Source organism: Diceros bicornis, chromosome 31, assembly GCF_020826845.1.
Source record: "Diceros bicornis minor isolate mBicDic1 chromosome 31, mDicBic1.mat.cur, whole genome shotgun sequence".
NCBI classification, from domain to species: domain Eukaryota; kingdom Metazoa; phylum Chordata; class Mammalia; order Perissodactyla; family Rhinocerotidae; genus Diceros; species Diceros bicornis.
The window spans coordinates 21,257,064-21,280,318 of NC_080770.1; the positions used below are offsets into that span (position 1 = coordinate 21,257,064).

At 34.6% G+C, this 23,255-nt stretch overlaps 1 protein-coding gene across 1 annotated transcript; it reads right to left on the bottom strand.

Annotated features, from left to right (window-relative positions):
• Window positions 1–12,957: 12,957 nt before the first annotated feature.
• On the bottom strand, window positions 12,958–13,797 carry LOC131395792 (olfactory receptor 4C46-like). Its single transcript, XM_058527613.1, has one exon. It carries the CDS (start codon window positions 13,795–13,797, stop codon window positions 12,958–12,960), a length of 840 nt encoding a protein of 279 aa, XP_058383596.1.
• Window positions 13,798–23,255: the final 9,458 nt, after the last annotated feature.

Consider the following 23,255-nt stretch of genomic DNA (forward strand, 5'->3'; position numbering starts at 1 on the left):
TAGTCTTGATTATTAAAGGAGGTGTCTCATGGCAAAAGGGTGCCCGGTGTCAGAGAGCTGGGTCCTACAATATGCTTAATTTCTATGAGCCTCAAATTTTTTGCCTCTCAAATTAGGTTAATGATATTTACCAACTATCTTTTGAAGAATGGATTAGGATAAAATGCTCTATTACTATATTATGAAAGTGTTGAAATATAGCCATTACTATATAGGGAGTAACAATCTTTAATAAGTATCAGTGCTATTGAAAAACTTACCTGATACTCTTAGAGATTTCAGTGATATTACGGGGGTGTTTGAAACAATTCCATAGTCAAATTGACCTCCTCTTGTAATAAGTTCTCTTTCAATACATAAGATAAGACACATTTGGAAGGAAACTAGTCAGATAATTCAATATCAAATCAACAGTTGTTAAGAAACTAATTTTATAAGTCTAAATCTTTCCTTCTAGATTGAAGCCTCAAAACATTTTCACACAAAACTTGGGACTGAATTTAGAATAGATTCATTTGAAACTCTATGGAAAAATGCTCTTCTATAGATGGCTCTGGTCCCATAGGCAAGTGGCAGAAAGAGTGGAGGAAACATTCAAATTGGTTATTCTACCTGTGATGAATCTTGCTCTGGAGATACAAACAACAAAAGACACTGCATGGATATTTAAAGAGGTTCCTATAAAGGTCCAAAGACCTTATCTTGTAGTTGCTGTTTTCTCTCCCAGGAATTAATTATCTCTGTTGATCGAAAGGCTTTGTCATAGAAGCAGGTATTCTGGAGAGACATGTTTGAGAAACAACCATTCATGAATGAGGAATTGTATTCCCTGTGCTTTGAACCTAAACATGTGAAAGTCTCCTTTCTCTATCTGAACCTGGGTTTCTAAGAAAGCTGAATTTCACATGAATAGCAAGTTGGCAGAATTCCAGTGTGAAATATTGAACCTGTGAATTCATGTCACAGAGAGAACTTTTGTCTTCTCATCAATATTAAACCTTTTCTGGGACCCACTACTGATTGCTCAAGAACTAAAGCAGTAAGGGCATAAAAATAATGACATCTATTTTAAGTACTTGACTCCAAAAGCAATTTTTCACATTCATCAGAGGGTTATGAAAGTAGACAGAAAATCTAAAATGCTCCCAATTAGCTGTCTCTGGTACTGTGTGATGATCAGTATGGAATACTAGGCAGCACTAAAAATTTGAGGTGATATCTAAAACACAACCATGGGGTTCCACGTGTTTTACATCCTTATCACTTGGTTTTGTTAGCTATTTTCCTTTTAGTCATTCTAGGAGGTATATAACGGTAAATTATTGTGGTTTGAATTTGCTTTCCCTGATCATTAATCATGTTGAGTATTTTTAAATTTTCATGTTATTGTTGGCCATTTGCATTTCTTCTTTTGTGAAATTCTTATTTGATTCCTTTACACAATTTCAAAATAGTCCTGAGTTTCTTATTACTAAGTTTTAAGTGTTCTTTACATATTCTAGATATAGATCTTTTGTCATATCAATGTTTTATAAATATATATAATATGTTGTATAAAGTTGTATATATAAATGTATACATATACATGTATTCATATACATGTATTCATATACATGTATTCGTATACATTTATATATAAATTTTTTAAGTACTTTAAAATTTTATATGTAAAATTTTTCCTGGTCCGTGGATTGTCTTTTCATATTTAAAATTGTGACATCTGAGAAACAGAAATTTTAAAATTTTGAAAAGGTCTAATTTTTTAAAATCTTTTGTATTATTCATGCTTAATGTGTCATGTCTAATGAGCACTGGTCTACCCCAAGGTCCAAAAAAGTTTCTTCTGGAATTTTTATAGATTTAACTTTAACATGCAGATTTTTGGGTCTCTGCCTCATTTTGCGTTATTTGTTATATATGGTGTGACATAGTGATTGAGGTTCTTGTTTTTCTCATAGGGACATCCAAGTGATCCAGCATAATTTGTTGAAAAGTCTGTTCTTTACCCATTGAATTACCTTGACATCCTTATAACAATTCATATATATTTAGGTCTTTCTGGATGTCTATTATTTTTCAATAATGTATATGTTTATCCTTATGTCAACGCCACACGACATTGACTATGGGAGCTTTACAGTAATTCTTGAATTTAGCTAAAGTATGTACTCAAAATGTGTTCTATTTTTGAGAGTGATTTCTTTTCCGTGTTCCTTATATGCAAGATTAAATTTGAATATAATTTTCAGAATAAGATTGTCAATTTCTCCAAATATCCTGTTGGGATTTTTATTGGAATTGCATTGAAATGGTAAAAATTTGAATCATTTAATCCATCCACATGGCATATTTTTCCATTTTTTTATACATTTAATTTCTCTCAGCAATATTTTCTGATTCTATATATAGTTTTTGAACACATTTTTAAAATTTATCCCTCAAATTTCATTTTCTAAATAGTATTTTAAATAGCATTATGTTTCTTTTTATTTATTTAATTTTTACTGTGGTAATATTGGTTTATAACATTATATAAATTTTGGGTGTACATCATTATATTTCAATTTCTGTGTAGCTTACATCATGTTCATCACCAAAGACTAATTACAATCTATTGCTGCACACATGTGCCTAATGATCCCTTTCACCCTCCTCCCTCCCCCTTCCCCTCCGGTAACCACCAAACCAATCTCGGTCTCTATGTGTTTGTTTGTTGTTCTTTTTATCTTCTATTTATGAGTGAGATCATATGGTGTTTGATTTTCTTCCTATGACTTATTTTGCTTAGCATAATACCCTCAAGGTCCACCAACATTATGTTTCTATTTTCAATTTCTAATTGTTGCTATTATAGAAATACATTTGATTTTGTATTTACATTTTATCCTGTGATCTTGCTAAATTAACTGATTAGTCCTTAGATTTTTTTGTAGAGCATTTAACATTTTCTACATATACAATCGTGCCATCTGCCTAAAAATCAATTTTTTGCAATTTTACTTCTTCCTTTATAGTCTATTTCCCGTATCTCTTTTCCTTACCTTATTGCAATGTGTGGAACCTAGGGTACAATGCAGAACAGGAATGGTGGGTGGACAAGTCTTGTCTTATTTCTAATCATTGAGAAAGAGTATTCACCATTAAGTGTGATGCTAGTTGTAGTTTTATACAGATGTTCTTTATCAGGTTGAGCAAGTTCCTTTATATTCTTCACTTGCTAAAAGATATTTTAAATATCACATATCTAAATTGAAATTTATCAGTGTTCATGCGTCTATTGAAGTTATTGTGTGATTTCTCCTCTAGTTTGTTATTTTAGTGAATTACATTGATTGAGTTTTCAATGTTAAACCAGACTTTCATTCCTGGAATAAACTGTACATGGGCATGGTGAATTACTATTTTTTTTAAAGATTGATGGATTTCATTTACTGCTATTTTGTTTAATATCTTTGTGCATATGTTCATAAGGGATATTTGTCATTTTCTTTCTTATAATGTGACGGCTAATAGGCAATGCTGTTTTCATATAGTGAATTGTGTAGTCTTTGCTTTTGTCTGAAAGAATTTGTGTAGAATTTGTATTATTTACTTTATATTTTTTAGAATTCAAAAGTAAATTCACTGGACCTGGATTTATTTTGGGGATGGATTTAACTACAAATTTAATTTCTTTAACTGATATGAGACTTCAGTTTTTCTTTTCTTTTTCCCTCAGATTTTAAATATTTTTACAAGCAATTGGTTTGTAAGTTGTAGAATTTATTGGCCTTACCTCTTCATAAAATTTCTTACTAGCCCATTAATATGTAGAATCTATAGTGCTGTATGCTCTTTCATTCTTGGTGTGAGTAATTGGTCTCTTCTCTCTCTCTTTTCCTCCCTCCCTCTCCCCCTCCTCATTATTCTAGCTAAGTTCTATCACCTTTCTGGATCTTTTCAAAGAACGAGCTTTTGTTTCATTGATTTTTGTGTTTTTGTTTGTTGTTTGTTTTCTTTTCTATTTCATTTATTCTTTTATCCTTATTATTTACTATCTTCTACTTACTTTCTGTTTAATTTTCTAGGTTGATAGGTCAAAACCTTTATAATTGAGCGTAGACGTTATTCCTTTTTCTCCAAATTTTCCTGTAAGGAATTTTACTGCTTCCCAGAAATTCAAATACGTTATGAATTCCATTTCATTTATTTCAAAAATTTTTATTAGTTATGTGATTTTTTTTAAATTGAGGTAAATTCACATAACATACAATTCATCATTTTAACCATTTATTAATGTAAAACCAGTTGGCTTTTAGTACATTCACCATGTTGTGTAATTATTGCAACTATCTAACTGCAGAACATTTCATTCATTCTTAAAAAACACACATCTTGGTTAGAGAATGCACAAGATGAACTGAAGCATCTTGTAGTGCTGGAAAGCAAGGAAGTTCTAAAACACACACAAACTCACACATTGATGAGTACGTGCCAAAAGGACACAGGAGCCAACTGAAAGAACCTCCAATGGCAAAGGTGAGAAAAACTTGAGCAACAAGTTAAATAACACAGAATTGAAATGTAATTCAAAGTATAAAATAAATATCCTTGAGTTCATACTGATGTCAATAATTAAATAAATAGATAATAAGTAGGAGAGAATAGACAAACCTCCCATGAAACATAATTCCAAATGATTATGTAGATACTTTGCACTCAAAGAGTTATGAAATAACTCTTCACCTCTTAGTGTAGGCTGTACATAGTGACTACCTTACAAAGAATACAGTGTGGAATGGGGGAAAAATAGTAACTTTACAGAGGAGAAATATGACAAGGATTACCTTAGCCAGGTGATCAAGGTTAACATCAAAAATGATGTCATATTGATAGTATATACACTGATACGATGTGTTCAAATGGCACTTTACCTCTGTGGTCTTTCCTGCAGAAACTCATAATCCCAGTCTAATCATGAGTAAAATAACATAAGAACTCAAACTGAGGGCTTTTGTGCAAAATGTCTGACTACTACTCCTCAAAACTATCAAGGTCATCAAAAACAAGGAAAATGAGTCTTTCTTTGACTTGATGACAGTCATCACTGTCTGGAGCTGCCAAAGAAAACATGACAATTAAATGTAACGCAGTATCTAGGATAAGATTCTGGAAAACTAAAAAGGCATTAGGTAAAAACTAAGGAAGCTGAGTAAAGTATGGCTTTTAGTTCAAAATAATGTTTTAACATTGATTAATTAGCAGACAAATGTACCATACTAATGTAAGATGATTACAGGGGAAACTGAGTGAGAGGTATGTGGAAACTCTGTGTATTATTTTCACAACTTCCCTGTAAATATACACCTGTTATAAATTATAGAGATAATTAAAAATGAATGACTCATTTCACTTAAAGCAATGTCCTCAAAGTTCGTCTCTGTTGTAGCATGTGAAATAATTTCCTTCATATTAATGCTGAAAAGTATTCCATTGCATGCATGTATCACATTTTTTTATCTATTCATGTATCAATGGACACTGTGTTTCTTATATGTTTTGGTTAATGTGAATAATCCTGTTATTAACATGAGTATACAAATATCTCTATGATTCCCTGCTTTCAATTATTTGTGGTATATAACCAGAAGTGGAATGCTGGATCATACGGTAATTCTTTTGTAATGTTTTAAAGAATTTCATACTGTTTTTGATAGTGGCTGCAGCATTTGATGATTCCATGAGCTGTGCACAAGAGTGATTAGTGATTCTGGGCGTCTTTCCATGTGCTTATTGACCATTTGTATATCTTCTTTGCAGAAATTGTATTCAAGCCCTTTGCCCATTTTTGAAACTGGTTATTTGTTGTTGACTTGTAACAGTTCTTTATATATTCTGGATATTAACCAGTTAGATATTTATTTGCAAATGTTTCCTCCCATTCTGTGAGTTGCCTTTTCACCTTGTGGGTTACATCCTTTGATGCTTAGAAATTTTTAAGTTTGAGGTAGTCCAATTTATCTATTTTTTCTTCTGTTACTTGTGCTTCTGGTACGGTGTTCAAGAAACCGTTGCCTAATCTAATGTTATGAATGTTTTCCTCGATATTTTCTTCTCAGCTTTTTATCAGTTTAGCTATTTCATTTAGGTATTTGATCCATTTTGAGTTAATTTTTATACATGGCGTAAGTTGAGTATCCAAGTTCACTCTTTCACATGTGGACATCCAGTTTTCCCAAAGCCATTTTTTGTAAAAACTGTCTTTTCTCTCATTGGATGGTCTTGGAACCTTTGTATAAATAGGCATCACATGACAATGTATGTGATGCTTTATTTCTGGACTCTATTGTATTCTATTGATATATATGCTTGTCTTCATGCCAGTACCACACTGTTTTGATTAGTGTGGTGTTACAGTAAGTTTTGAAATCAGGAAGTTTAAGACCTCCAAATTTGTTCTTTTTCAGGATTGTATTGTCTATGGGGTCTTTCGAGATTTCTTATGAATTTTGGGATGGAATTTTCTGTATCTGCAAAAAATGCCATTTGGGTTTTTATAGGGATTATGTTGAATGTGTGTCTCTTTGGGTAGCAGTATTGAGATCGTAACTATGTTAAGTCTTTCAATCTCTCAACACATGATAACATGTTATCTTTCCATTTACTGATGTTAGAGTTCTCCAGAGGAACGGAATCAATAGTATGTGTGTGCATGTGTCTATGCATATATATATGAAGAGATTTAATATAAGAATTGCCTCATGAGATTATTGAAGCTGGAAAGTGCAAAATCTGTAGAGTCAACGTCCAAGTTTGAATCCAAGGGCCAGAAACAACTGTAAAAGCAGAATATTTGCTTGTTTATTAAAATCCTCCTCTTCTTGTCACCCTTTGGTGAACATTCACATGGGACACACATATCTTCATGTTTTCTGCCTATCCTGAGGGTTATATCCACATACTTCTTTCCCAAATTTTCTTGTCACCGATCTTTAAATCAAGTTCCTTGCAGTCCATGACCATTCAACAAACCATTGGCCACAACCCATGAATATAAGCATACATCTGGCAATTTCTCCTTCCAGCAAAGTGCACAACCGGGTGCATTAGCCACTGGAAGAATTCCTCTTCAACACTTTCCTTCAGGGACATTCCAGAAAGAAGCTATAGTGCTGTGGCTATCCACATTCTGGTCATGACTGAATATCATCTAAGAACTATCTGGAAACCAGTCCTAAGTCTTTTCTTCCTCTGTCAACTGACCGTAGGGAACTCCCATGAGGTCATAGATGCAGCCTGGGAGAGGGATGGCGTTGTGGTAGGAGTGGATTCCTTGGGCATTAGGGCCACTTCTGCATGTAATTTTCCTTCAAGGACTACTTGAGTCCGATCAAGCATATATGTTCCCATTTGATGATGGGAAGTTGTGCACACGCAACTTTATCACTTTATGAGTCAGATGATACCAATTCATGAAAGGCAGCTCAGGCTGCCTAGTAACTCAGTGGTCCATGGTTAAGCATTTAGTCTCTACTAAGGCCCACTAGCAGGCCAAGAGCTGATTCTCAAAAAGGAGAAGAGTAATCTGTAGAGGATAGGAGGACTTTCCTCTGAAATCCTAAGGGCCTGCTTAGAATTCACCTATAGGTGACCGTCCAAAGTCTCCAACAGCATCCCTAACTGACACTAACACTTCAAGTAACATTGATTCTGATGTATCATGTTTCCCAAGTGACAGTGCAGCTTGCACAGAAGCCTTGTTCTGTTGTAGAGCCTTCTCTTTTTCTGGGCCCCACTCACAACTAGCAGCTTTTCAGGTCACTTGAAAAAATGGGCTAGAGTAACACACCCAAGTGAAGAATATGTTGCCACCAAACCCTGAGGCCCACTAGGCATTGTATTTCTTTTTTGGTTGTAGAAGGGGTCAAATTGAACAAGTAATACTTCACATTAAAAGCATTATCTTGACATGACCCACACCACTGGAACATAGAAATTCACTGAGAAAGAAGTCCCCTGAATTTTAGTTGGATTTATATCTTATCCTATGACACAAAAATGTATTACCAGGAAGTTTACAGTAATTGTTACTTCTTGCTCACTAGGTTCAGTCAGCATAAATGCTTCGGTGTAATAGATCAGTGTGTTATCTCGTGGAATGGAAAGGCAATCAGGATCCTTATGAACAAAATTATAACATAAGGCTGTAGAGTTGATATACCGCTGAGTTAGGACAGTGAAGGTGGACTACTGGCCTTGCCAGCTATAAGCAAACTGTTTCTGGTGGTCCTTATTAACAGGTATGGAAAAGAAAAAGCACTTTCCAAATCACTAGCTACATGCCAGGTCCCAGAAGATGTGTGAATTTGCTCAAGGAATGAAATCACATCTGGTACGGCAGCTGCAATTGGAGTCTCCATCTGTTTAATATTATAGTAATTCACCATCATTCTCCAAAATCCATCTAAATTCTGCACAGGCCAAATAGAAGAGCTGAATGTATATGTGGTGGGAATCACCACTCTTGCATCTTTCAAGCTCTTGATGGTGGCTCTAATCTCTGTAATTCTTCCAGGAATGTGGTACTGCTTTTGGTTTACTATTTTCCTAGGTAGAGACAGTACCAGTGGCTTCCACTTGGCCTTTCCCTGCATAATAGCCCTCACTCCACAGGTCAGAGAACCAATGTGGGGATTTGGTCAGGTACTAAGTATGTCTATTCCAATTATACTTTCCGGAACTGGGGAAATAATCACTGGTTGGTTTTGGGGACCAATTGCCCCCACTGTGGAATAGACTTAGCTAGAACTTCATTAACCACCTGACCTCTGTAAGCTCCTACTCTGACTGGTGAACCATAGAGATGTTTTGGGTCTCCTGGAATCTGTTTCACTTCAGAGCCAGTGTCCAGTAGTTCTTGAAAGGTTTAATTATTTCCTTTTCCTTAATGCAGTTACTCTGGTAAAGGCTGTAGATCCCTTTGGGGAAAACTTGGAGGAAGATTATTAATATTTAAACTTTTGGCAGTGTACCAGTGTCCTTCCTCAAGGTTACCTGTCTTCCCCTTCATTCAATGAGTTCTGAGTCTGTAAACTGGCTCATGTCTGGAAATTTATTGAGAGGGCATGACTTTCCATTTTTCTGATTGAAGTTAGTCTTTTGTTTATCTAACCTTGAACTTTTCAGCTGATATAGATTAAGTAAGAATCCAGTAGACTTCCTCTCTATTTCCCTTCTAGGAAAACCATGATCAACTAGTCAATGCCAAAGGGCTGCTGGAATCAAATTATTATGCTTGCTGTGTTGACTCTGCTGTCCATTATGATAATCATGCCCACCTTGCTCTTGGGGGTTGAGTGCCACCACTTGGCCCATGTTACATGGGATTAAATTGTTCCCATTGCATTTAGGTTTCCCAGTTTAGTGACCATAGTTCCCAATATAAGTTCTGGTCTACAGAAGACAGTGATCACAGAGTTCTTCAATGATGCCAGAGATTCCTTCACAAATTCATTTCTCGCAGTCTTCCTGAAAAGTACTTCTTCTGGACCCTCCCAGTGAGAGTGAGCAGGTCTTAAATGAGGAATCCACTCTAACATTCCAATCTCCATAAGCCTTTGAATCCCTTCATTTACATTAAACCAAGGCAGGTCTGGCTTTTTAATTTACTCATCGTGGACCACCTTTTCGGTTCATGTTTCAGCCAACCAATCAAGCACACTATTAGAGTTTTACCTAACTCCCCAAGGGGCAGCATTAAGTGAAGAGTCTCTGCTTAGTGAGCCCATACCAATAAATTCAGCCTGATCCAACTTCACCTTCCTTCAACCATTATTCCATACCTTAATATCCATCCCCACACATTTTGCCCAGTTTTCTGTCTAGATGAATTAGCTCAAATCGTTCTTTTGGAGTGTAGTGCATCAATTTGTAGGTTCCACTTTGTACTTCACTTTAGAGGCCTGCTGAGACATGAATTCAGTAATAGGTCTAGAAGTAAAGAGGGTGGTGGGGGTGAGTCCTGAGGAGAATCAGCATTGCCTTTTATGGCAACTGCCTCAGGGAAGGTCATTACAGTTTCCTCAGGCTGTGCAGTGTTAATCCTTCAGATAGTTGAGGAGAGGCTGCTTCCACAGGGGATGGAGAAGTTTCTTCCACTAACAAAGAAGACTCATCCTTTGCTTCTTCTTCTCAGTTTCCTCATCTATTTAGTGATCTAAGCCATACCTGAGTTCTATTCATGACTCTTCTCTCTCTAATCTTCATCCACTATCAAGTTCTTTTGTTGATAATTCCTAAATAACTCTTGAATCTTTCTCTATCTCTCCATGTTTGTGTACCCTAGATGCAAACTCTGAGATCGAGATTTTTGTGAAAGTGATTTATAATGAGAAGGAGTTGAGAGAAGCTGACTGTGGTAGGGGGAAAAAGGATGTGGTCTCAGCTGGAGTCTGGTTTCAGGCTGGATCCATGAGAGCTCTGGAGTATACATTATACTACAGAACTGGTTCCACCTTGAGGCAAGGGGACTGGCCTTTTTTACCACTATGCCAGTCAGACATTTATCTGTGGTGGGCACTGGGGTGGTGGGCATAATACTTGAGGTGAGACAGCTTCTTTTTCTCAGGCATGATTGTCAAGAGAAGGGTGGTGCTGTGAGCTGTTAGCTGACTAGACACACAGCAGCTGTGGCCTGTGTGCACTAGACCAGTGAAAGGAATTTGTGCTGGATGCAGCAGTGTCCACCATATACTGCATCCTCACTGGCAACACCAGAGTTCAGGCCTCTATCTTGTCACATCCAAATCATTACAGTAACTCGTTACTGCTCTTCTGCTATCAATCTTGTCCCCTTCAATGCATTTCCCATACTGTAGCTAGAGTTATCATTCTAAAACTCAAATATAACTGCATGACTCACTAGTTTGAGAAATATTTCAATGTTTTCCCCATGGAACTTAGCATTAAGCTTTAAAATACTTATGAGACACTCTTGATCTTTCCTGTTCCTATCTCTCCAGTTTCATATCTTACTATTTAGTCTTTGGAAACTCAGTGCCAAGAATGTTGCCTGGCATACAGTGGAGATTCAATAAATAATAACTGAATGAAAGGATGGATTGATACCCACAGCCATACTGAATTGATTTGGTTTCCTGCATGCTCTTTTTTACCTCTGGGACTCTGCTATGTATTCCCTCTGCTAGAAATACTCTCAACTCAATTCATGCCTACGAGCTGTGCTGATTCATTTTCATCCTTTGGGTCCCATTTTTGATGCCGTTTCATGTAGGAAGCCTTTCCTGATACCTCATGTTTGTTATTTGTCCCACAAACATGCTTTCATACCACCCTTGCTTCCACTATCTTATTGCTTATAACACTGTGTTGTAATTTTCTGCTCTTTTCTGGGAGTCTCTCAGTGGATCTCAAGCTCTGCAAAAGCATGACCTGGTGTCTCTTTATTCATCACTGAAGCAATGTACCTGATATATTCCTAGGGCTCAAAAATGTTGATTAATGGATGAAGGACGGAAGGAATGAATGGAATACACTTATCTTGAAATTCCTTTGTGTGCAGGTGTAGCTACATTTTTTTAAAAACACCTTTTCATAATGAAATATTACCAAAATTAAACTGATGAACAGAGAAATATAACACAAACAATCCACATTCATAAGCTGATGAAATCTTGCTGAGAGCAAGGAGAATATCAAGGTAAATTATTTGTTCATTAGATGACAATATCAATTTCAGTTGTTTTCTCATTCTTCAGTTGAAGCAAGAATAAAAACAAATCATTGTTTCCCAAGGATCTATAAAGAATTATCAGAGTCTAAAACAGGTACAGGTAGAAAGAAAAATTCCCTAGTCTCCGGTACTATTCAGCTCTACATTTTATTGACTTTATTCATCTTTTGTTATATCTTTATTCATTTACTAACTACTGTGAGTGCACCAGACATTAAGCTGCCTTGTAAAAACTATTTTTGGTAATTAGGCAAGTACCTTATAGAGGATGACTGTTCAATAAATAGAAATTCCCATCTGAAAGTAAAATGTTCTTTTATTTGTTCATCACTCGGATGGGTTAGCATCCTAATAATGGCGACATGAACAAACAAAATGATTCTGAAGCCTACAAGGAAATCTGGAAACATGGTGTAATCTTTGTTACTTACTACTCAGAGACTAAATGGCCCATTGCTTTTATAGCCCTACAGTAGTTATGTAACATAATGGTATATGAAACATATTACTATCAACTATGATGTATAAAAATGAGCAGAATTATTAATGAAAAATTATTATCTTTTAGTTATATATAATGAACTAATATATACAGTGTGCCCATCACAGTCTGTGGCACAATAAGTAGTAGCTAGTTTAATTATCTTACCTTTCTATCCACATTACCTGGCAGTGTATCTGCAGTTAAGGGCATGGTCTGAGAAATCAGTTAGATCTGGCTACTGGTTTTTCCATACGTCTCTTTTGATGCCTTCCCCTATCAGTCAGTTTCCTCACTTATAAGGTGGGGATAGTAACAGTGCCTACCTCTATGGGTTGTTATAGATTACTGTTTAGTACCAAAATATTTTCTTATTTCTTATTTTTTCATTAGAAGGAAAGCCTGTGGATCAATATGTGTGGACGAAGCTAGTAAAACTGAAGTCCCAATTTGTTAGACTTTTCCAAGCATGCCAACAGTTACCCTGGGTTGGTTTTCTCTCTTTTCTTGAACCATTTCTGCTCCCCTCAATGCAGAATCTGTGATTCATAGCAGTTAACTATCTTCTTTATCCTATAAGTGTTGCTTGCTGAGATCATCCAAAATGACCTTTTGACCACTGACTCAGTTGAATCAATGTCGGTCTCCAAACACATTTATTTCTCATCTGAAACAGCTTCCCGACTACACAATTTCCTAATGGCATTTTTCATCTGGCCATTTCTCAAGGTATAGATTAAGGCATTTACATGGGGGTTATCATAGTATAGAATACAGCAACTGCTTTGTCAATCGATAAATTAGCTGCAGGTCTCATGTATATAAATATGCAGGGCACAAAGAATAAAATGACCACGGTGATGTGGGAGACACAGGTGGAGAGTGCTTTGTGCCTTGCTTCCAAGCTGTAGGTCCTTAGGGAGTGCAGGATAACCACATAGGAGACCATCAAGAGTAAGAAGTTTAACACACAGATTAATCCACTGTTGGCAGCGAAAATGAGCCCTAGAGTGTGGGTATCAGTGCAGGCAAGATTGAGCAAAGGATTCAGATCACACATAAAGTGATCTATGACATTGGGACCACAGAAGGGTAATTGAAAGTTGAAGAGCATCTGTATGTTTGAGTGAACAAAGGCTCCCACCCACACCACTCTCATTAGCAGGCCACACATCCTCCAGTTCATGATGGCTGTGTAGTGCAAGGGCTTGCAGATGGCCACATAGCGGTCATAGGCCATCACAGTGAGCAGGATGATCTCAGCACCTCCAAAGAAATGTTCTCCAAAGATTTGTGTCATACATCCATGAAATAGGATGGTCTTCTTTTCACAGAGTGAATCCACGATCAGTTTGGGGGTACTGACAGAAGAATAGCAGGTATCAATAAATGAGAGATAGGAGAGGAAAAAGTACATGGGGGACCCTGATAATGGGCTGGCGGTGATGGTGACCACGATGAGCACATTTCCTACCATAGAAATGATGTAGATGACAAGAAACACAGCAAATATGATTTTCTGCATCTTTGGATTCTCTGTGAGCCCCAGTAGAACAAACTCTGTCACGTTGTTCATATTCTGCATTTATTTCATATCGTGTTAATTATGTTACCTGAAAAAAATGACTTTTTATTAATGTAACCTTAAATTCATTAAACTTATCCTTTCTAATAAATATTAAATGTGTGAATTCTATTGAGTTGTAAATTTTTATGTGTTTTTTTTGAGATAAAAGAAAAGTTTCTGAGTTCTTGACTGTTACTCAACTTGTCTCCCAGGTGAAGATTCTGTTAAGTGTATGGACATGAGGATCTTTTTTAAACACACGGACATAATTTGCATGTACTTAATCATCTAGATGACTAAGAATCTAGTGTGGAGTAGTGGATCCCACACAGAGTGGCAGCAAAGCAAGAAAAGAGAGGTGAAACATGGATGTAAATGATATGACTGCAGAGCTGAGGGGATTTCCCTTTATCCTCAGGAAATAGGGAGGCACGGAAGGTAACTGAGAATGTGAAGGAAGGACAAGGAGGGATTTGAGGAGGGGGATCACGGATATTGCTCTGGTAAAGATCTCTGTGTGCTTGGATGAAGTGGGCTGAGGTTCAGGAGGGGATGAAAGCAGGTAGGAGATATTTATAATAGTTGACATGAGCAGGAACATCACATTGCTGATGGGAACGCAAAGTCTACAGGAGCTACTATAAGAGAACCCATATGCTTGTTGAGCAAATCTAATCACTTTATAATAGCTAAAAATACACGCTTTTTAATGATTGACTGCTATGTACATGACACAGTAGCAGTGCTTCGCACACATGATTTAATACTGACAACAACCTGTGTGGTTGGTATTTATTTCCTCGATTTTACAGATGAGAAAGTAGTCCCAGAGACATGTTGAGATTAATTATAATAGTTAGAGTGATAATAAACCTGAACACTCAGTGTTTTCAAAGACATTTGCTGATTTAATCCCCGCTGCAAACCTGCGAGATGATTACCATTATCATTTTTATGCTTATTTTACACCCCAGGAAATAGAAGCACAGAGAAGTTAAGGATCCTGCACATGATCAAGCAGTTCATAAAGGGCAGGGCCAGGATTAGTTTAACATATTTTCCCTTCAAATTCTAAATCCATGCCTTATATTGTTATAACTAATAATATTGAACTACTGATCTCCTTTTTATATCATTCTAGTAATTATAATGACTTTAATATCACTACAGAGGCAAGCATATATGAAGCATTTTTATCAGCATAAACACACGCATAGACACACACACACCACACACACACACACGTAGACACAGTGATGTTTTGTCTTCCAAGTATCAAGTACAATGTGGTACTGCATTCATTGAAAGTATTTTTATCTCAACTTCTCCCTCAAATACAGTTCACCCTTCTCCAATCCCTCTGCAGATATGGGCCCCCAGACTCTTCTGCAAAATGCTGAAAATGACTACCACTATGGTTAAGTGTTTCTGTTTAAGAATCAGAAAGAACAGACCAGAATCCTAATTCTTCCAATTACATCTTCTTTCATCTGGAGTACATTTTTTGACAACTTACGTGTTTGTTTCCTAATCTATACAGCGAGAGTAATAATGTCCAACTCATGAGTTTTTATGAGAATTAATTAGGGAAACATGTGTGAACATATTCTCCTCAGTGCTGTAGACACATAAGACTTTCATCAATTTTTGTGACTGTGTATGCACCTAGGAGATAAAAAAAATTGACATTTTGAGCAATAATACAGAGAAATATTTAACCATGCAATACGCTCAGCAAGAATCCTCGCTAATTTTGCTTTTAAAGAAGCCACAGAGACTCATATTGTCTACAGCAGTTGATCCCACGAAGGGTGATCCATGTTCGTGCTCAGACTAAAAAGCTGACGATTTATGCCATTCAAAATTCTTATTTATGTAATATCTTTTGAGAAGTGTATTTAAATTTCATTTTCATTCTCATAATTAGTCTTGATTGGGAGGTGTCTCATGGCAAAAGCATGGTGTCTCATGTTAGAGCTCGGTCCTACCATCTGCTTAATTTCTATGAGCCTCAAATTTTCCACCTGTCAAATTAGGTTAATGATATTTACAAGCTATCTTTTGAGGAAAACGTTGAGGATGAAATACTCTATTACTATATTTGAAAAGTGTTGAAACATACAATCACTATATATGTAAAGTAACAATCTTTAATATCTTATTAAAGCTTATTGATAATAAGTGCTTACTTATTATCAGCACTATTTAAAAACTTACCTTATAGTGTTAGATGATCCTAATGATATTTGGAGTTGTTCAAAATAGTCCCATATTCAAACTGACCTCTTCTTGCACTAAGTCCTCTTTCAATATGAAAGAGAGGACACACTTGGAAAGAGACTTTTCAGATAATTAAATAACAAATCAACAGGTGTTTAAAAAATGTTTTTATAATTCTAAATCTTTCTATCTAGATTAAAGCCTCAAAATATTTTCACACAAAACTGGGGACTGAATTTAGAGTGGATTCATTTGAAACATTATGGAGAATTGGTCCTCTATAGATGGCTCTGGTCCATTGGCAAGAAGCAGAAAGTGTGGAGGTAACACGTCCAAATGGGTCATTCGAGCCATCAAGAATCTTACTCTGGAGATGTAAACAACAAAAGACACTTTCACCCTGCACTGCATGGATATTTAAAGAGGTTTCCATAAAGATTCACGGACGTTTTCTTGTATCTGCTACTTTTTCTCCCAGGAATTAATTATTTCCTTTGATGGAAAGGCTTTGTCTTAGAAGCAGGTATTCTGGAGAGAAATGTTTGAGGAACACTCATTCATGAATGGGAAATTGTATTCCCTGCCCTTAGAAACTCAACATGTGAAAGTCTCCTTTCTCTATCTGAACCTGGGTTTCTAAGAAAGCTGAATGCCATGTGAATATCAAGGTGGCATAATTCCAGTGTGGGGACCTGTGATGTAGTTTCCTTGGTGACTCATGTCAGAGGTTGAATATCTGTCTTCTCATCAATATTAAACCTTTTCTGGAAACCTGCTCTTGATTGCTTGAGAGCTAGAGCAATGAAGGCATAAGATCAATGGCATCTAGTTTAAAGTACTTGACTCTAAAAGCTGTTTTTGATACTCCTCAGAGGGTTATGGAAGTAGACAGAAACTCTAAAAGGCTCCTGATTAGTTACCTCTGGGACTCATGTGATGGTTATTGTGGAATACCAGGCAGCATCGAAATGAGGGGAGAAATCTAAAACACAAGAAGGGTGTTCAGTTGTTCCACATCTTTGTCACTTGGTATAGTTAGTTATTTTCTTTTTGGTCGTTCTAAGATGTATGTAGTGATAAATTATGGTAGTTCTAATTTGCTTTCTGTGGTCACTAGTGATGTTGTGTTTTATTTCTTAATTTTCACGTTATTATTGGCCATTTGTATATCTTCTTTTGTGAACCCGTTCAATTCCTTTGCACATATAAAAATAGTCCTGAGTTTCTTATTACTAAGTTGTAAGTGTTCTTTAAATATTATAGATGCAGGTCTTTTGTCATATATATGTTTTATAAATACATATAAATATAAAATATATTTTATGAAATTTTATACATAAATGTGTATATAATACACATTTTTATGTATACAAATATATAATTTTTATATACTTTAAAATTTTATATCTAAAATATTCTCATAACCCACAAATTGTCTTTTCATTTAAAAAAAAATTGTGATGTCTGAGGAGCAGAAGTTTTAAAAATTGGAAAAGGTCCAATTGTTTATTTTTCTTATTGTTCATGCTTAATGTGTCACATCAAATGAACACTGATCTACCTCAAGGTCAAAAAATGATTCTTCTAGAATTCTTATAGATTTAGCTTTAAATGTAGGTTTTTAGGTCTCTGACTCATTTTGACTTAATTTTGGTATATCATGTGATATAGTGGTTGATGTTCATTTTTTTTTTGTCACATGGATGTTCAATTGATTGAGCCTAATTTGTTGAAAAGTCTATTTTTTAGCCACTGAATTACTTTGACATTTTTGTAAGAAATTCATATAGTTAGGTCTTTCTAGATGCTCTATTATTTTTCAATGTTTATGTTTATCTTTATGTCAATGCCATACAGCATTGATTATGGAAGGTTTATAGTAAGAGTTAAATTTAGGTAGAGGAAGTACTCAAACTGTTTTTTTTTTTTTTTGAGAATGATTTTCTTCTCCATGTTCCTTTAAATTTTCATACAAATTTTAGAATTAGGTTGTCAATTTCTCCAACTATCCTGTTGGGATTTTTATTGGAATTTAATTGACATTCTAAACTTGAAATGGTACAAATATTGAGTGATTTAATCCATCGAAATGTCATATCTGTCCATTTCTTTATAGATTTAATTTCTCTCAGCAATATCTTCTTTTTTCATATATAGATTGTGAACATGTTTTTAAAATTTATCCCTCAAATTTCATTTTTTCAATAGTATTTTAAATAGCATTATGTTTCTATTTTTAATTTCTAATTGTGGCTCTTATAGAAATATATTTGATTTTTTGTATCTACATTGTATCCTGTGGCCTTGCTAAATTAACTGATTAGTTCTATTAGATTTTTTTGTAGAGCACTTAACATTTTCTACCTATATAATCATGCCATCTGCATACAAATATAGTCTTATAATTTTGCTTCTTCCTTTATAATCTGTATTTTTCTTATTTCTTTTTCTTAGCTTATTGCAATGTCTACAATCTAGGGTACAATGCAGAACAGAAATGGCGAGTGGACCAGCCTTGTCTTGTTTCTAATAATTGAGAGATAATATTTACCATTATGTATGATGGTAGTTTTAGGTTTTATACAGATTTTCTTTATCAGATTGAGCAAATTCCTTTATATTCTCCATTTGCTAAAGATTTATCTAAAATATCATATATCTAACTTAATTTTTTTAAAATTTTTATGCATCTCTTGAAATGATTGTGTGATTCTTCTCCTTTATTCTGTTAATTTAGTGAATTACATTGATTTTTGAATGTTGAACCAGACTTTTATTCCTGGAATAAAATGCAAAAGGTCATGGTGAATTATTATTTAAAAAAAAAAAAATTGGCGGATTTCATTTACTGGTATTTTATGTTCATAAGGGATATTTGTCATTTTCTTCCTTGTAATGTGACTTGGCCTTTAGGCAATGCTGGCTTCATGTAACGAATGGTATACTGTTCTCGGCTCTTTCCTCAGAAAGCATTTGTATTATTTACTTTTAAAATATTTTGTGGAATTCAAAAGTAAATTCATTGGGCCTGGATTTATTTTTGGAAGGATTTACCTATAAATTTAATTTCTTTAACTGTTATAAGATTATTCAGGTTTTCTTTTCTTTTTCTGTCAGAATTTTTAATATTTTTATAAAAATTGGTTTGTAAGTTGCAAAATTTATTGGCTTTAATTTGTTCACAATATTTCTTACTGTCCTGCTAATATGTAGAATATGTAAGTTTATGTTCTTTCCTTCTTGATACTCATAATTTGTCTCTTTTCTCTCTCTCCCCCCTCTTTCTTTTCCTCCCTCCTTCTCCACCTCCTCATTATTCTAGCCACGGCTCTATCAATTTTATGGATCTTTTAAAAAAATCAGCTTTTTGTTTCATTAATTTTTCCACTGTATTTTTCATTTTATATTTCACTGATTTGTTTCTTATCCTTACGATTTCCTGTCTTCTACTTACTTTCTGATAAATTTCATCTCATTTTTCTAGCTCTAGAGATCAAAACATTTATCATTGATTTTAGACATCATTTCTTCTTAGAATATGAATATATGTCCCCAAATTTTCCTCTAAAGCTTTTACTGCTTCCCAGAAATTCAGACATGTTATGAATTCAATTTCATTTATTTCAAAATTTATTATTAATTTTGTGATTTTTTAAAAATTGAGGTAAATTTGCATAACACACTTATTATTTTAACTATTTAGTAACGTACAATCCGTTAGCATTTAGTACATTCACCATATTGTGAAATCATTGCAACTATCTAATGCATGATATTTTCACAACAATTAAGTAGTCGTTTACCATTTTCCCCTCCCTCTAGCACCAGGAAAATACTAATCTGATTTCTCTTTCTATGGATTTGCTTATTCTGAGCATTTCATATACATAGAACCATACAATGCATGGACTTTTAAGTCTTCTTTCACTTAGCTTGTTTTAAAGTTTCATTCTTATTGTAGCATGTATCAGTACTTCATTTCTTTTTATGGTGGAATAGCATTCTGTTATATGGATATACTGCATTTTGGTTACCCATTCATCACAACAGAAATTTGTGTTGTTTGGGCTATTGTGAATAGTGCTTCTAGGAACATTTGTATACAAGTTTGTTTGAACATCTGTTTGTGTCTTTTGGGTAAATATCCAGGAGATGAATTGCTGGGTCATATGGTAATTCTTTAACTTTTTGAGGAACTCAACTGCTTACCCAAAACTCACCTCATTTTACATTCCCATTGGCAATGTATGAGTTTTCCAGTTACTCCACATCTTGCAAACCTCTGTTAATTTCTTTCTTTCTTTTCTTATAAAGACCTTCCAGTGGATGTGAAGAGGTATGTTATTTTCATTTTGATTTGCATTTCCCTACATACTGCTGATGTTAAGCATATTTTCATATGCTTGAGAGCCATCTATATATCTTATTTGGAGAAATGTCTATTAAAATCCTTTACATGTTTTTTAATTGTGTTGTTTGTTTTTGTTGTTGAGTTGTAGTTGTTCTTTATATATTCTGAATATGTGACCCTTATCAGGTATATGATTTGCAGATATTTTTTCCCTTTCCTTGGGTTGACTTCCATTTTCTTGATAGTATCCTTTGATGCACAGCAGTTTCTAATTTTGATGGAGTCCAATTTTTCTTTTGCGTGTGTGTGTGTGAGGAAGACTGGCCCTGAGCTAACGTAAGTTGCCAGTCCTCCTCTTTTTGCTTGAGGATGATTGTCCCTGAGCTAACATCTGTGCCAATCTTCCTCTACTTTGTATAAAGGATGCAGCTGCAGCACAGCTTGATGAGCAGTGTGCAGGTCCATGCCCAGGATCCAAACCCATGAACCCCGGGCTAACGAAGTGGAGCATGTGAACTTAGCCACTATGGCACCAGGCCAGCCCCAATTTATCTTTTTTGTTGTTGTTGTCACTCATGTTTTGCTGCTATATTTAAGTAACCATTGCCTAATATAAAGCCATGAAGATTTTCCCCTAGGTTTTCTTCTAAGAAACTTAGGCTTAACCTTCACTTTCTGCTTTCACTGAGCCTAAAGTTCAATGGTGGTAAAAATTTAGTGTTTTCTTGAACTTTTCTGAGCACGTACCCAGCCCTGAGCAGACGCATGGTTTTCTAGAGTCCCTGTATACACAAGAGATTTTCAAAGTCCTTACTTTCCTATATATCTCCTTCCCCAGCCTCTCTCTTTCCAGATTTTTTAATCTCGCTGTTGCTTTCCTTATTTTATCCCTTGCATTAGACAGTTGTGGCCAGTATATTTCCTTTAGATTATTTTGACAGAAATTTCTCTGGAGAGCACTCCAGCCCTGAGAAGTTTCCAAAGCAGATGAAGCAAAGTCAAGCCCCTGAAACAATTTTTCAGGGAGCCACCACAAAATTAAAAACACACAATCACAACTCTTTGAGATGAAGGTCTGGCACGAGCAAGCTGCATGAGGAATGTGTTCCACCATCTCTGTGGCTGCCACTGAACTGGGAAATGGGAAATGGTAGGTGAGCAAATTAAAATGCCACAATATTCTCTTTCCAAAATTTATCAGCCTCTTTCTTCATTAAGCATTCCCCTGGTTGTTGCAGCTTCTTGATAGGTTCCATAGTCTTGTAACTTTGGAAAAAGTTTAGCAATAATTTACATAACTAAACATACACCTACCGTATAACCTAGACATTCCATTTTTAGCCATTTACCCAAGAATAATAAAAGCATATGTATATAGAAAGACTTGTACATGAATGTTAATAATAACTTTATCAGTAATAGCCAAAAATTGTAAATAATCCAAAAGTCTACTAGTAGGTAAATTAGTAAGCGAATTGTGGCATAGCCACTCAATGGAACACTACACAACAAATTATTAAAAAGTCTTAGTTACTTGATATTTTATTCTCTAATACTAGTGAAAATTGTGTCTATTTTAGTTACATTTCTTATTGTTTGTTGATGGTATATGAACATATAGTTGACTTTTGTATCTTAATCTTGTGGTCAGACACTATGCTGCTCTACTATTTTTAATAATATCTTTAAATCTTCAATTTTTTTAAGTGAATTGTCACTTCATCAGCGAATAATGACAGCTCTATTTCCTTCTCCCATTTATTATGTATCAGATTTTTGTCTCATTGTGCTGGGTAAGACTTGCTTTACAATGTTGAATGAAAGTGGTGATAGGAACGAATATTATTTTCTCATTCCTGATTTTAAAGAGAATGTGTCTAATTTAATCTCTTGAGGATAATGTTTTAAGTAGGGTTCTTAATAAATACTTCTTTTAGTGTTAAGCAAGTTCCTGCATATTTTAGAGTTTTAATATTGATAAACATTTAACATGATAAACATCTATATTTATCACATACTTCTGCACATATTGAAATAATTATTTGCTTTTCACTATTTATTTCTAATTTGGTAGATATATTTATCAAGTTTCTAATAATAAACCATTCTAGAATATCTGAGATAAAACTAATTTGGTAATGGAACATTGATTTTTTTATGCAAAGTTAAAGTACATTTGCTAATATAATGTTAAGGCTTTTTATAGTCTCAATTTCAGAGAGAAAAGAGTCAGTGATTAATTATATTTCCTTTTAACAATAGTCTTGCAAAATGAAGTAATGATGGTTTACTTATTACTCTTCAATGGGAGACTTTATATAAGAGTACGATTACCTATTTTGGAAAAATATGGTAAAATTTAATAAATTCATTTGGACTTGGTACTTCTTTTATGGAATTATTTTGTTTAATTCTGTTTCTTACCAGTTACAGACTGGATAGGTTTTGTAATTCTTCTTGTGTCAGTTTTGGTACCATTTTTTCTAGAAACATCTTTTTTATCTACATTTTCAAAATTATTGACATTTAGTTGTTGATAATATTGTATAGTTTTCTCTTTATCTCTATATTTATCAGTAGTTATGTCTCCCTTCATTAATATTGTCTGTGTTTCTGTTTTATTTTTTGTGACCCAAAATATTTAAAATTTATCTATTTAATATGTTTTTATCAAAGTTTTACCCAACTTTTGCCTTTGTTGCTCTTGTGTATTTTTTGTATTTTTTTCATAATTTCTACTATAGTTTTCCTTATGTCTTTACTTCTTAGTTCTCTACTCTCTTTTCTTCTAAAGATGGAACCTCTTTCAGCTTTTCTTCATTTCTACTGTATATATTAAGGTTATAATTTTCTTTAAAAGGACTACTATTGCTTTCTTCCAGAAGATTTGACAGGTAGTATATTC

What these genes read in the sequence shown, in the direction of transcription:
- LOC131395792 (XM_058527613.1), bottom strand. Translation starts at nt 13,797, where the DNA reads ATGCAGAATATGAACAACGTGACAGAGTTTGTTCTACTGGGGCTCACA.